This window comes from Vespa velutina, chromosome 18 (genome assembly GCF_912470025.1).
Source record: "Vespa velutina chromosome 18, iVesVel2.1, whole genome shotgun sequence".
In the NCBI taxonomy this organism is placed as follows: Eukaryota; Metazoa; Arthropoda; class Insecta; order Hymenoptera; family Vespidae; genus Vespa; species Vespa velutina.
The window spans coordinates 2,686,976-2,701,489 of NC_062205.1; the positions used below are offsets into that span (position 1 = coordinate 2,686,976).

At 27.8% G+C, this 14,514-nt stretch overlaps 4 protein-coding genes across 17 annotated transcripts; 1 reads left to right on the forward strand and 3 right to left on the reverse strand.

The window, feature by feature from the left end:
* Positions 1-224: 224 nt before the first annotated feature.
* On the reverse strand, positions 225-2,725 carry LOC124955587 (sulfhydryl oxidase 2). Its single transcript, XM_047510212.1, has 3 exons — positions 2,257-2,725; positions 1,909-2,161; positions 225-1,792 (listed from the first exon to the last, which is right to left on the reverse strand). Exons 1-3 carry the CDS (start codon positions 2,534-2,536, stop codon positions 394-396), a joined length of 1,932 nt encoding a protein of 643 aa, XP_047366168.1. The 5' UTR covers positions 2,537-2,725; the 3' UTR covers positions 225-393.
* A 1,469-nt stretch (positions 2,726-4,194) lies between these two features.
* Positions 4,195-8,497, reverse strand: LOC124955323 (transformer-2 protein homolog beta). Of its 11 annotated transcripts, XR_007102838.1 has the most exons (6): positions 8,337-8,496; positions 7,209-7,715; positions 6,614-6,828; positions 6,396-6,493; positions 5,469-5,582; positions 5,253-5,395 (listed from the first exon to the last, which is right to left on the reverse strand). XR_007102838.1 is itself a non-coding variant. In XM_047509609.1 (5 exons), the coding sequence occupies exons 1-5, from the start codon at positions 8,349-8,351 to the stop codon at positions 4,778-4,780; spliced, it is 813 nt and encodes a 270-aa protein (XP_047365565.1). In that variant the 5' UTR covers positions 8,352-8,497; the 3' UTR covers positions 4,195-4,777. The 11 variants fall into 11 exon arrangements, 10 of the variants coding, with proteins under 10 accessions (XP_047365565.1, XP_047365563.1, XP_047365559.1 ...); XM_047509609.1 differs by lacking the exons at positions 5,253-5,395; positions 5,469-5,582 and adding an exon at positions 4,195-4,784 and having other exon boundaries at positions 6,422-6,490; positions 8,337-8,497; XM_047509607.1 differs by lacking the exon at positions 5,469-5,582 and having other exon boundaries at positions 4,195-5,395; positions 6,422-6,490; positions 8,337-8,497.
* On the forward strand, positions 8,013-14,424 carry LOC124955322 (interferon-inducible double-stranded RNA-dependent protein kinase activator A homolog). 4 transcript variants are annotated; one of them, XM_047509595.1, is made up of 7 exons: positions 8,049-9,505; positions 10,598-10,922; positions 11,120-11,255; positions 11,401-11,692; positions 12,262-12,411; positions 12,555-12,666; positions 14,288-14,424. In XM_047509595.1, exons 2-7 carry the CDS (start codon positions 10,607-10,609, stop codon positions 14,422-14,424), a joined length of 1,143 nt encoding a protein of 380 aa, XP_047365551.1. In that variant the 5' UTR covers positions 8,049-9,505; positions 10,598-10,606. The 4 variants fall into 4 exon arrangements, with proteins under 4 accessions (XP_047365553.1, XP_047365554.1, XP_047365551.1 ...); XM_047509596.1 differs by having other exon boundaries at positions 8,051-9,505; positions 11,135-11,255; XM_047509597.1 differs by lacking the exon at positions 12,262-12,411 and having other exon boundaries at positions 8,013-9,505.
* LOC124955325 (5-formyltetrahydrofolate cyclo-ligase) lies at positions 12,934-14,026 on the reverse strand. The gene is made up of 4 exons (XM_047509612.1): positions 13,787-14,026; positions 13,395-13,650; positions 13,288-13,335; positions 12,934-13,207 (listed from the first exon to the last, which is right to left on the reverse strand). Exons 1-4 carry the CDS (start codon positions 13,895-13,897, stop codon positions 13,035-13,037), a joined length of 588 nt encoding a protein of 195 aa, XP_047365568.1. The 5' UTR covers positions 13,898-14,026; the 3' UTR covers positions 12,934-13,034.
* Positions 14,425-14,514: the final 90 nt, after the last annotated feature.

Genomic DNA, 14,514 nt, shown 5'->3' on the forward strand with positions numbered 1-14,514 from the left:
TCATACAACTTTTTTTGCCAAAAAAAATTTAACTTAGCATTAATAATGTACAATTGCAAGCTTCATGACGTGTTTAATTTTAAACCTTTAAAAAAATAATTTTATAACATATCCATAAATATATCTAAGTTTAATTGAAATATAACACAGATACATACGTACGATCTGTACAACTTTTTCTTTAAAGAATTCTTGTGATAATAACAAGAACTAAATTTGTTTAATTGTTGTTAACATATAAAAATGGAAATATACATATAGAAGAACTAGATTATTAAATAATATTAATAATATATACAGTCGAATACACAGATGTGTTTGTGTATATATACAATATCTTAAAAAATGTATTGGCTACAATATACATCGGTGAATTTTGTTCTTAATAAGAATTTATACTTTACCAAGTAAGTTTAGGTATGTTTTCTTTCTGTAAGTTCTTTTTACAGCAAATTTAATGCAAACAAGTGTGAGTATTGTAGCAGATGTAACATATAATACGACACAAATGCTTATATCAAATACAGTAAAATCCCAACCCAATTTTTTAAGACTTATATATTTGTTAGAAGCAAGTCGTTCTTGTCTCATTTTTGATCCACCATTTTTTACATTACTTTGTTTTTCACTAGATCCGTAATAATTTATTCCTGCATAACTATACTTTCTTTTAAGATAATATAAAACTTGAGCTTCATTCCAAGTTTGATTTAAATATCTACACTCCGAACAATGGTCTTGCGATGGATATTGTATTTTTTTATGTTCAGGATCTTCTGTTTCATCTCCTGCTAATCTTGCATTAACCTCATTATGAGCTTTCCACAACCATAATATATTATCATCTCCATTCTGTACCTCAAATATTTTGTTTCTCGATGCCATTTCTACAAAATGTCTTGAACAATCGGCACAACCAAAGAAATTTTTTATATATCCATACATAGCTCGTAATACTTCAATGGGATTATAATGTGTTTTATCTTTATTTTCCATTCCAAAATTAACAGTTAACATATGAAACATTGTCCATAATCCACAAGGATATCCTCTATATGTTTCTTTACTTCCTTTACATCCAATCCATTGCTGTGGGCCTGAGTATACTGGTGACATTTCCTCCTCTGTTGATCTTACTAAACGAATGAATTCTTCTCCAGATATCTTTTCTTTTTTATTTATTACATCACGAATTACGTCAAGAAAGATACTACTGTATCTCATTGGAAAATATTTAGCTATTGCATTTAAATATAATTTCAATGCCTCCATCTTTTCTCCTTCTATAATTTTAGTCATTGGTACTTCATGATAAATGGAATATCTAAGTGCATTTTCCAAATCTAATTGATATAAATGATCTTCAAATGTACCAGAGTTATATTGCTGTTTTTGAAGAGAATTTGATTTAGTATCATTCATTGTATTTGATTTTTGAGTTAGCAATTCTCCATTGTAATTCCCAATAATTTGTTCATCTATATTTATACCCTTTGAATTCATATAATTTTTAATTGTCTGTATAATACCTTCTCTCGTTGGTATTCTAATATTTAAAAGCTTTTGCGATTCTTTTTGACCCATTACAATTAGACTTGGAAATTTTGTGATTTTACTTGTTACACATAATAATTCATTGTCGGATATAACTCTACGTATTTGTAGACTTGAAATTTTATGCATATCTAATATGACTTCAGTTCCCATATGAGAGTCTGTTTTCTCAAATAATAAAAAAAAATATTTTACAGTTTTAGGTACAACTTTCCATATGTCTTTTATCTCTGCATTCCTATATAAAATGGATTACAATAATTAAATTATAAATAAATTAATATATTATTACTACATTAAAGATATAATAAAAATATTAATGGAAAATGATTTTACAATTAAATTGACTATTACCTGTAAGGTGTAATGTTAGGCCATGTTATACCACGTCCTTCTTCTTGTTCTTTTTCCAATCTTTTAATTAAGTTGTGTCTAACGTCATCAACATTATCACCTTTTTCAACTATTATACCCATGAAAGAAGAATGTGAATTAACAGGAAAATATTTAAGCGTTGGATAATGCATAATTTCATATTCACGACAAATTGGATTATTGTCATCTACGGCACAATCTATAGCTGCAATAACAACAATATCTCTCCAGGCTGAAAAATATATATTGCATTATAAATTGTTTATTTTATTTAATTGAAAAATTACAATCTCTTAGGATGATCAATTTTTAAGAAATAACACTTACAATAAACGTCGCTTGCAAAAGCCTTCCATGTAGGTGCAAAACGATAACAAAATCCGCACCAGCTATTATAAAATTCAACTAACCATCCTTTTGAATCTCCATAAACACTTGTTTTAAAATTAGTAGCATTTAATACAACTACATTATCACTGGTATTATATAAGCCTTGAGCAGGATAACTTTGATATTGATCGTCTTGTATAGCTACCACTATTACATATTTGCATATTATCACGATGTATAATAAGATTATTTTTGTTATGAAATCGTTTCGTTGCATGTTTGTATTTACTAATTCTTAACCTAATGATGATGAAATGGATTGAAGTAGTACACAGATTAGAGACAGTGATACCAATAATGAAGAAACTTCTGCTAGACAATTCTTATTTGTAAAAATATTTGAATACAATTTTTTTTTTAAATATGTATTAAAGAAAACAATTAAATTTGTGTTATATTAATTGAAGAAAAAAAAAAAAAAAAAAAAAAAAAAGTTACGATTTTTAAATGGCACAATTTATTTTACGTACTAAATATAGATAACGCAGATTATTGCGTAAAACGATTTATTATCTAAGCAAATAAAGCTTTCATAATCGACATTATCAATCAATATGAAGAATATGGAGTTACGTATACATTAGAAAACACACACACATAAATAAATATATATATATATATATATATATATATATATATATATATATCAACAAAAATAATGCGTTAATTGAATTAAAAAAAAAAATTATAAAAATGATTTATTGTCGATGGTAATTTTTTTTTTTTTTTTTTTTTATTATTTAAAATTCTTATTATATTTTCTTTTTTTCTTTCTTTTTTTCACTCGCATTGAATAGTTAAAACAAAATGATAAAAGTAATTAATCTCTTTTATCGAATATATCATTAAATACAATATAAATTCAAATACAAATAGGGATATATTCTTAAGTTCATAATTTCTACTTATTTAATTTTATATATAATTAATGTAAATATAATATTTTTCCCCGCCATGATAAATAACAAGGTACATAATGTTTTTCTGAAGGAAAAAAGAAAAGAAAAAGAAAAAAAAAAAAAAAGAAATCAAATTTACAATCGATAATAATCATAATTTTATTTTTTTTTTTTAACACTATGACATAATTTATATAATTTTCCAATATTATTTTCTTTAATTAAAAATTAACAAAAAAAAAAAAGAATTAACAAAAAAGAAAGAAAAAAAGGACAGGTTTGACGTTGTTACAAAATAAATAATTATATCCGCAAGTTTCATTACAATCTCTAATCTAACATAATAGAATTAGATGGATTCAATAGGATCGAATAAGATCAAATAGAATCAAGAAAGAACAAAAAAGGATTGAATGAAATCGAACAAGGTCGAATATATTGGATCAGATAGGATTGTAGTCTTATACGAGGTTTCTTATCGGGCATCTTTGACAATTTTCGGATTCTTTTTTTTTTTCAGCCATCTTCAGTCGTCTTCGGCAATCTAAATTTATCTATTTCTATACTTGACCACAGACTTCTACAAGCAATCCAGAACATTTACAGTTGAAATGTATAATCTTGAACCGTTGAAGATACTTCTTTTATTAAACGAACTTAAACATAAGAATATAATCTTAAAGTATATTGAACAAATACAAAAAGATAACTTACATTAACTAAAGTACACTAAAAAAAAAAAAAAACTGCATAACAAATTTGTCTTCTATGTTGCTAAATATAATCCATACGCAAGCGGGTTCAATGCGACATTAATAGAATCAAAAAGAAAAAAAAAGAAAAGAAAAAAAAAAAAAAGAAAAAAAAAAAAAAAAAAAAAACTCCAGAAAGTTATTTTTTTTTCCCCTTCAAATTAATCATTGTATAATCATGGCAACGAAAAGAAATTAAAGACTTAGCAAATCATAGGCATTAATATATAAAAATTCATATTTATTAATTGTCCAATTTATATTTAATGTTTTATCTGCGTATAAAATCAAAAAAATTTGCCTTCGTGGAGATGGAGGTTTTAGGATGGTGGAGGGATGGGATGGATGGAGGTATATAAACATTTTATTTATTTTTCAGGAGAATCTCTAATAGCGAATATTGTATTGTAAATCAAATCAACTGAGAAAGAATATGATCAGTATAAACAACCTTGGAGCACCTTACGCTCTTCCCTACTTAGAAAAGATTTCGATGCTTCCTGAACATTTTCTGAAACGTTCAGCCAGTTTCACCCCCAACCACTGATTTGTCCAGGTCGGGGGCCAACGATTCTGACTCTTGAGGCTTGCTTTATAGTACTTGCTGATCTTCTAGGCTTGAGACTTCTCAGCCGCGGAAATGAATGCGATTCGGATCATATTCTTTGTCACATGCGCGAAAAACCTTCATATCTTGAAATGCGAGCAAGACAAACATCTTCAGAAATCTTGTCTTCAATTTTTCAAAACTTTCATTTTTTCAGAGTGAAACTTCAAACTTCCCTCTATCATCCAATACCTCTTGATTCAAAACCTTATAAACAAACAAACAGGTTAGAGACCTTATTTCTATTTTCAGGTTTAATTTTTTTTTGTATTTTTTTTTGTTTTATGGTTTTTTTTTGCTTTTTTGTTTTGTTTCATAAACGGATAGGAATACCAGATTTCCCGATTTCTACCATGTTTAGTAGTTAGTGGTATCTAGTGTCCAACGGCTGGAATACAACTTTAAGCAAATTATTAAATATTCAAATTAAATTCATAACTCAATCATATTCCAACCTTCACATGATAATCATAGTATGAGTAACTTAAACCTATTCTTCATAATATTATCGAAAAAGAAAATTAACTATTGTGTCCATTCCAACCTTACTGTTTCATGCAAAGAATATGCTAGACTCCTTTGCATATTAAAATGTTATATCTCATTAATTGATATTGTATAATATAACGTAAATGTTATATATTTAATCGCGTATAATGCAGAAATAGGTAAGGTAAGAACAGCAGTAAGAATGTAGCGTTTGCATTTTTGACCCGGTACGGTATAGTTAGAAGAAATTTGGGGTCATAGGGTCAAGTCACACAAATGGCTCCCAAACACCTGGCCTCTCGCATCACACTCGGTCACTTAATATCGACCTGAAATTCATTAAGCAACAAAAACCATGATTGTTCGACCCAGGGTACAGGGTGCACTTAGTTACTACCGTACGATTTATTCGATGCATTTCTTGATGCGTCTGCCATCGATTCTTGATAATTTACGTAGATTCTTATTTCATCTTATACTTTGGACTGAATATAAGCGGTCTACGGAAATATGAATCTGTGAAAGAAATATACACTGTTTTTTTGGTTTTAAAAAAAAAAGAAGTTGTTCACTACTTTTTTTTTTCTTTTTTTTTTTTTTTTTTTTTTTTTTCTTTTTTTTATATATATATATATATATATATGTATATATACATATCTTAAAAATGCACAATAAACATTATACCTGGTATGCCACAATCTGTACTCATTAACCACACAGTGCAATTATTCTTGCACTTTTATGTTGAAAAATTAAAATCAAGTTGTGCACAATTGTTATATTAAAATTAATATAATTAAATAAAATATGAGAGTCAATTAATCAGAAATATATAATTTGTAAGACATAAAAGGATTTATACTGTTTGATTCACTATCTAACGATAGGCATTAAGGTTTTTCTTATAATACCAACAATATATTTCTCCCCTCCCAAACACATTATGTGTTTATTAATCTTATATAACTTTGACATGACAATTTCAATGAATCCGTCATATTAGTTTATTTTTAAGTATGTATGATGATAGAGTATATGAAATGTTTTGCAGATGCATATGTGTAAGGGTTTATATGATAAATTACCGTATCATACAATATCAAATCAATGAGAGTGTTATTATTATTATTATTATTATTATTATTATTATTATTATTTTATTATTATTACTATTATTATAATTATAAAAAGATTATGAATTTTTTTACTGGACTACTGATCTGTTTTATGTATAACGCATGATACGCAGCACATATTATTTCAAAGGAGACACATATCCATGTAGACTGCTTATATTATACTTCTAAGTAAAATTGAAATAAGACTTACGTGGAGAATAGGAGCGTGATCTAGACCTGTCATAACGTGATCGTCGTCGGCTGTAATATGGACTTGGAGAGCGGCGATAGCTTCCTCTGTAACTGCTTCTATGTTTTAAAATAATATGTTAAATATAATTCAGAAATTTTTTTTTCTTTTTTATTATAATTCCATATACTTTCTACATTAATATATAATTTTTAATTTTAAAGAATACATATACTGACTCTCTACGCCTTGGTCCATCCCATCCTCGGTCAGGTAGATGCGTTGGTTTTCCCATATAAATACCAGGTGTAGGCGTGTGGGCTCTTTGTGTGATAGAATAGTCTACTCTTATTCGTCGTCCGTCAATTTCCATTCCTGTGCATTGTTCTTTTGCTACTTTAGCATCTTCAGAAGATTCATAATAAACAAAGCAAAATCCTTTGGATCGTCCTGTCTGTAATAAACATTTATTAATTTAATTAACAATTGGAGGAACTATACATTGAATTTTTGTAATTTCTTATATTAATAAGTTTTTTTGGAATTTAAAAAACTTGTAGCCAGAGGCCTTTAACGTTCCACATGCACTTAATAGAAGGAGCGTTCTAAATCTCTGGCAGAATTTGATATTCCCTTAATAAAAAACAAAAATAGAAAAAAAAAATCCATAAGGGTTAAACATTTGCTTATACAATATATTCATAAATCTAGAAAAAAAAAAAAAAAAAAAAAAAAAAAAAAAAAATTAGAAAAGAAAATGCACAATATATAACTTTTATATTTTTATATAATGAACAAAAAAAAAAAAAAAAAAAACGAAAATTATAAAAGTACCTTAGCGTCAATAACAATTTGTACACTTTCAACCGGTCCATGTTTTGAGAAGATGTGATGAATTTGTTGTTCTGTGGTAAATATGGAAAGCCCAAATACACCTAAACATCGAGAAGGAGAAGGATTGTCTCTGTTACCAACATGACGTCTTCTTGTCGACATTGGACTTCGAGAATGTGATCGATAGATATTCCTATCACGTTCTCGAGAATAGCGGGAACGTGAGTACGATCGAGATCTGCTGCGAGAATATCTACCGCCTCTATAAAGAGAACGACTGCGACTGCGACTACTTCCACGATGACCAGCACTAGCGTATTTATTACTCCGATAAGACTTTCGGCTGCGCGATAGAGAACGGCTCCGTGATCTGGAGTATTCTTTAACTGCCCTGTGGGATTCTTTTCGTTCGCGAGATTTACGTGACCTTGAATGTGAACGTGAATCCCTTAATCCTCCATCAGCTGTACGTGGTCTTCGTGGGCTTGAACTTCGACTACCACTTCTCTGAAAATTAAAGAATAAATATATCAATTATGAATAATAAAATATTAAACGTAAACAAGGATAATATGCTTTCACAATCAGATTTTAAAACTTTAGGGAACAATTGTTATTTCTTCAGCATTACATCAAAGCGAGCTGAGTGGATCATCATAGCGTTAACTATATATATATGTATATATGTATGTGTATATATATATATAAATACGTATACAGGGCACATTGTATATTTGATAGGGGGAAAAAAAAAAAGAAAGAAAAATATAAAAGAAATATAAACGTATTTAGAGAAATAAAAAAAAAAAAAAAAAATAAAAAAAAAAGAACGAAAAAATGCACTACGAATTTCAAATTCTCACGTAAATTTAATCTTTCGTTAAAAAGCATACAATATGATTCTTATCTTAAGTATTGGTAAAGGAAATATTTGCCGAGTAAACATTGTGACGACATACATTGTATTCGAACTAATAAGTAAAATTATTTTAAACACAATTACACGCGACGTGCGTAGAACGTTACGGATCGATAATGGCTGTAGTTGTTGGCCGCATGTTAACATATTCGTTGAATACTCTTAATTGTTTGCCAAAAGTAATAAATAATAAGAAATATGGTACTTACTTCAATGTCGCTCATATTTAGTTTCAAGATGGAAACGAGTCAAGAAATGATTAATGTTAGATAGAAATTATAAACTGAAAGAACGATATTTCGTGGCGTCGATATATAATAATGGCGAATGATCCTCACTTTCGGGCGTTTCAACGTATAACGAACGGAAATGGTGATATTACTCGATGGAAGCTATGAAAACGCCAACATCCGGCGTTGCTAAGAAACGAAGAATCGGATTGGACGATAGTTTGGCGCTGCATGCAACACTCCATTCAAATTTCACGTGCGAATAAATTTGAACGACGATATTTCTTCAAACTACGATATCTTTTTAAAAGTTTACATTGAAAAATTGTGAATTATCTCGACGTTACGAATTGCACATTTTATATTTTTTCCATTAATTTGTTGTAAAAAGAAAAGAACAAAATCAACGAATGAATTGTAAAGATTTATTATGTTTACCTTGTCGTATCGCAAACGATGACAGTTCAAATTAAGCAAAATCTATCATTTTAGAAAAACATCATGCGTCGCTCTCGCGACGGTTCGAGAGATAAAAAAAAAAAGAAAAAAAGAAAAGAAAAGGAAAAAAGAAAAAAAAGCGATTTACTAAATGAACGTTAGAAAATTTATCTGATTCGTTGATTTGTTCAATTTATTGTTTCTCCCGTAATTGAAATAAATTCAATAAGTTTTAAACGCGAATTCGAAATTTTAACGATTTAATAAAAAATCCCTAGAGAGAATATTAAGAATATATTTTGATACAACAATAAGAAATATTATATACGATAACTTTAAATTCATTGTAATATGATCGATAATCTTATCTACCTTAGGAAAAATATTATTTATCTCTGTTTTATTCGAAGTTTGTATTTGTTTATAGAAATTGTTGAGTTTGATATTAACGAAACCGCCAGTGGTGTATATCTGCGCAGAAAGCTGCGCGTAGTTATGCGTCTATAAAAATTGTTCATATCGAAGTATTGCCGCAGAGCCACAGACGAGAGGAAGGATTCTCCGGTAGTCAGCGAACCATTTTTCTGTCGTCAAACGGATCAAGCTTTTTGTGAGACTTGGATCGATCACAAAAAGCGGGATTCGCTTTTCGCATAGGAATTGGCCTGTTGAAGGAGTACCAGCTTAGTCGCATAGAACCTTTAAAAATTGTGAGTAAAATCGGTGACTTATCCGAATTCGCTTAGCGGACGATGCCTATGACCGGTCAACCTCTACGATCCGTTTATAACTTTAAACGAAACTTTGTTTATACTTGAAAGACTTTCAGGACTCGAATAAACTAATGTTAGAATTCAGTTTCATCAATGGACAACAATTACCTAATTTCTGAACATAATATACTTAAAGTTAATCGATGAATTTTACAACTATCATGGCTGCCAGCCGGTTTTACTATCGTTTTATACTTCAATAGAGATCGTATACGTTTATAAATATTTGGATATATTTTGTTTTTCATTCGTTTTATTTCCAATAACATTATTATCCTATCGTATATTAATATATATATCTGTAACAACGTGTATTTTGTTGCGTAACGACTTGTCGTTTTCGCAACAAGAAATTAATGAATATGTAAGTTTTATTTATCTTCAAGAGGATTTGTAAATCGTCTTAAGCAAAAAAAAATTGAAATAGAAATTTATTCGTTATTTGATATCTGTGCCTGTTGGAAATGTAATACATTGATATATTTAATATTTCCTGTACATGTTTGTCAATTTGATATGCTATTTAAAATAAATATATTGTTATATCAAAAATATTGTATTTTTGATAAGCACAATTAATGCTGGAAGACTTTTATTTTATTACATTGTTACAACAAAGTTTTGATTTACATGTCCTATTTACTTTATTTTTTAATTATATTATTTGAGATGATGATTATATATTTTGTCAAATAAATATGCATATTCCTTTCTATCAATATTATATCCTTAACATATAATCATCAATTATAATAAATAATAAAATTTATAAATAATATAATATTGATATTTTTATAGTATTCATATATTACAAATTATAAAAGTACAATTGCTTTATAATAAAAATAATAACATTAATTATTATTAATTTAATTAGAATATTACAAAATATTATGTTTGATGTCATTGAATATTTTCTTTATTTTGATATTATTCTTAAATAAACATACATGTATATGTTATTGAATTAATATAAATAAATATTTGTATGGAATCTTTTAAATTGATATAAATATAATTTATTTCTAGATTTATAAAATGGAAGAAATGCGTCAACAACAGCAGGTTGGGCCTACTATGCTCTCCAATGTAGGCAATGTTCCCAACCATTCAAATAATGCCCATCGTCGCAGTAGAACTCGGATAACATTACATGCCATGATGTCAGAGTCATTATCACTACCTGAAGCAGCTCGTTTAGAAATGGAAGCATTACCTAATAAGACACCTGTATCAGTTCTTCAAGAACTACTATCTCGTAGGGGTACAATACCTAAATATGAATTAGTTCAAGTGGAAGGTGTCATACATGAACCTACATTTCGTTATCGAGTTACTGTTGCTGATGTCGTCGGTTTGTATTAAAATAATATGTGTGTATATATATATATATATATACACACATAATTTTGATTAATTGTGCATGTATATTAGTTAGATAAAATTTTAATATTTTGTTGCATTATAAGATATATGTTACTAGGAGATAAAAAAAAATTCTCTTGATGAAAGAAAAAATTGTATTTCGTAAGGACTAAACTATTCAAGTAGATCCAATTGTTTCAGCAATGGGGACTGGTAGATCTAAAAAAGAAGCCAAACATGCTGCAGCCAAGGCTGTTTTAGATAAATTAATTGGAGTAAATATTGAGTCTGCAGAATCTCCTCTTCCAAAAAGTTTAGCCGAGTAAGAATAATTATTTAAATAAATTTTTAATGTATTATGATAGTGCAAGCAAACTAGCTATTATAAGTGTTAATAGAATTTTGGTAACATGTAACTTTATGAAATGTATTTACATATTATATAATTTTAAACATTGTATATGTAGTTCTCAAAATCTACCAGAACTTGAAGGATACGGAGAAGAAAAAGGTTTAACCAATCCAATTGGAGTTCTCCAAGAAATGTGCATGTCTCGTCATTGGCCACCACCAAAATATACAATGGAAGGTGAAGAGGGATTACCGCATGAAAGAAAATTTACTATTGTTTGTTCTATTTTGAGTTTTCGTGAAGTTGGCTATGGTAAAAGTAAAAAAATTGCGAAGAGGCATGCAGCTCATAAAATGTGGCTTACTCTTCATGATACAAACAATCAAACTAATATGGATGGAGATGAGGTAAGACTATCCATATACATATAAGAGATAAGATTTTCTAAAGTTTACAATAATATATATATATATATATATATATATATATATATATGTGTGTGTGATAATATATAATATGAAGAGATATTTATTGTCTTAAACAATGTATAAGTTATTGACATATCTCTATTATTAATTGTTTATTTATCATGTATAGTCTCTGACTATACTATAACAAATTCAATTTTACAAAATATATGTATGCATGTGATGTGTGTGTTTGTGTGTATGTGCACGTGTGAAAGAACAGTGAAGTGGAAGTGATTCTTAACAATTATAAAATTGTTTTATTATTCATTATGTTTACAAGAAGCTACCTTTCTGATCATTTTGAATCTATAGCGGACGATATTGATATGATGAAATGAATGCTGTAAGAAATATTTATGAATTACAGAATTACAGATTGGTTGTCTTGAAAGCACCTATATTTAAGTCATTTCCACTTCATTTTGCTTTTGATGCAGGTAGCATATTCCATAGTAGAAAAGTTTCATAAATGTTTAATAAAATTATTGATTAATTGTCCGTTATAGATTATGCAAAAGACTGCAAATGTAAATGCCCGTTATGCTGACCTGAAAGGTAGCAAAATTTCAACATTAACAACGCCTCATAGTCATAAAGTTTCACTATTTCACAAGAACCTCAAGTCTTCCACAGGTGTAAAACTTTTTGAATTACAGGTTTGTATAATATTTTTTCATATTTAAAAAATAAAATCAAATATATTGATAAATTATCAAGAGATCGCAATTTATCATGTATTTCTTGTACATTTGTTTATTATTCATAATTATAAATGAATTGCTATTGGTTTTTGTTTCAGAATACTTGTTTGAATGATGGTGATGTAAATTTGGTACAATTCTTGCAAGAGATTGCTTCAGAACAACAGTTTGAAGTAACGTATGTTGACATTGAAGAAAAGTCTATTAGTGGTGAGTTCATAATACATTTACATGTATCAAATTATTGAATTTGAGAGGTATAGTTTTCTAAAGTTACAATTTATATTTATTTTGTTCTATTATATATTTTTATGATAAATTTTTGTTTATTGCATAAAATAATTACCATTTCATGATATTTATTATAATATAATATTTATGATTTTTGAAAATGAATCTATAAAGTAATGAAGAAAATAATATAATTTAATATCTTTACAAATTTTCTTATAATAAAAAAATTATAAAAAGTAATTATAATTAAATGTTGTGCTAATATATTTTATTTTGAAAAGTATAAATTTTGTAAGCACATTATTTAATATAATTGATTTATTAAATATTTGCAAAATTGTTCATTATTTTTCTGTAAGTACCATGTCAAGTACTACATCTCTTTCAGTTGTTGGTATGTCATCTTTTATTTGTTCATTAAATGCTATTGCGATTAAATGTGGTTTTCTTTGCTGTTTCTGAAAAGTATCTTCCAAGAATTTATCATAATATCCCTTACCATGGCCTAAGCGTTTTCCTAATTAGGAAATATAAATGCAGTAGTATAGTTAAATCTATGATATACGTAATTTGTAATTATAAAGTAAGATAATTTACCGTTATAAGTAAATGCTACTCCTGGTAAAAGAATAAGATCTAGTTCACCTGTAAGAGAAAAATATTTTTCTTTATTGTTGATCTTTCTATTTTATCTTTTCACTTACCATTTTGAAAGGCATTTTCTCTAGTTTCAGAAATGTCTGGTTGTTTAAAATTCCATTTTGTTAATGGCAATTTTTCATAATCATTCATAGAAAATAATTTAACCATTTCCATTGTTTTTCCATTACATCTAGGAATGAATACTTCCTTTCCTTTTTCAAATATGTCTGTCAAAATAAGTGTAGTATCAATTTCGTCTTTAGTACTAAGATACACGGAAATTCTTTTACTATTCTGATATTGTGGTAATCTTTTCAACTGAAATATAATAATGTTTATAAAAGTCCATTATATTATTTCAATATTGTACGAATATATATGATATGACATAACCTCTTGGCTGGCAAATTTTTAACTTATTGAAATACTTTATATAGAAAATAATTTACTGTACTTTTTCAAATATTCTTGAAGATTGTCGTGCTTTTTCTTCAGCAGTGATATTTGAAATAATATTACTCATTTCTTTTCGTAATGCATCTTTTAAAGATTTCATAGTTGCCATATTATTTTGCTTTGTAGAATGTATCCAATAATATGCTTAAAATAATTAGATAACTTTATCTCTTAGGAGATAACAATTATTTATATAAGATATTTTATGATTTCGAGTACAATTATCAGATATTCATATAATACATCACATCTTTACAATAATCTCTTTTCTTATATAAAGAGAAAATTTTCTTTTTTCACATATATAATATATTTATCAGAACATTTCTCTTGATTTTACTACATACTTTTTGTTTTATTTATTATTTTTTCTTTCTTTCTTTCTCCCCTCCCCCCATTAAATTACTTAAATTAATACAATTTTTTTTTCCTATTTAATAAAATTATTATTATCTCAATATTATTTGTACAGTTATTTTATTTAATAATACAATTGTAGGTAAATGCCAGTGCCTTGTGCAACTGTCCACATTGCCAGTGGCAGTTTGCTATGGTTGCGGTGTAACCAGTAAAGATGCTCAAGCCAGTGCTGCTCAAAACGCTCTTGAATATCTCAAGATCATGACCAAGAAGTGAGCCAGCGCTCTGCTCCTGCCAGCTGTCACTATAAACTGCAAGTCCCATAGTAATTTATTATCAAAAAATCAGAATAACAATGCGGACACT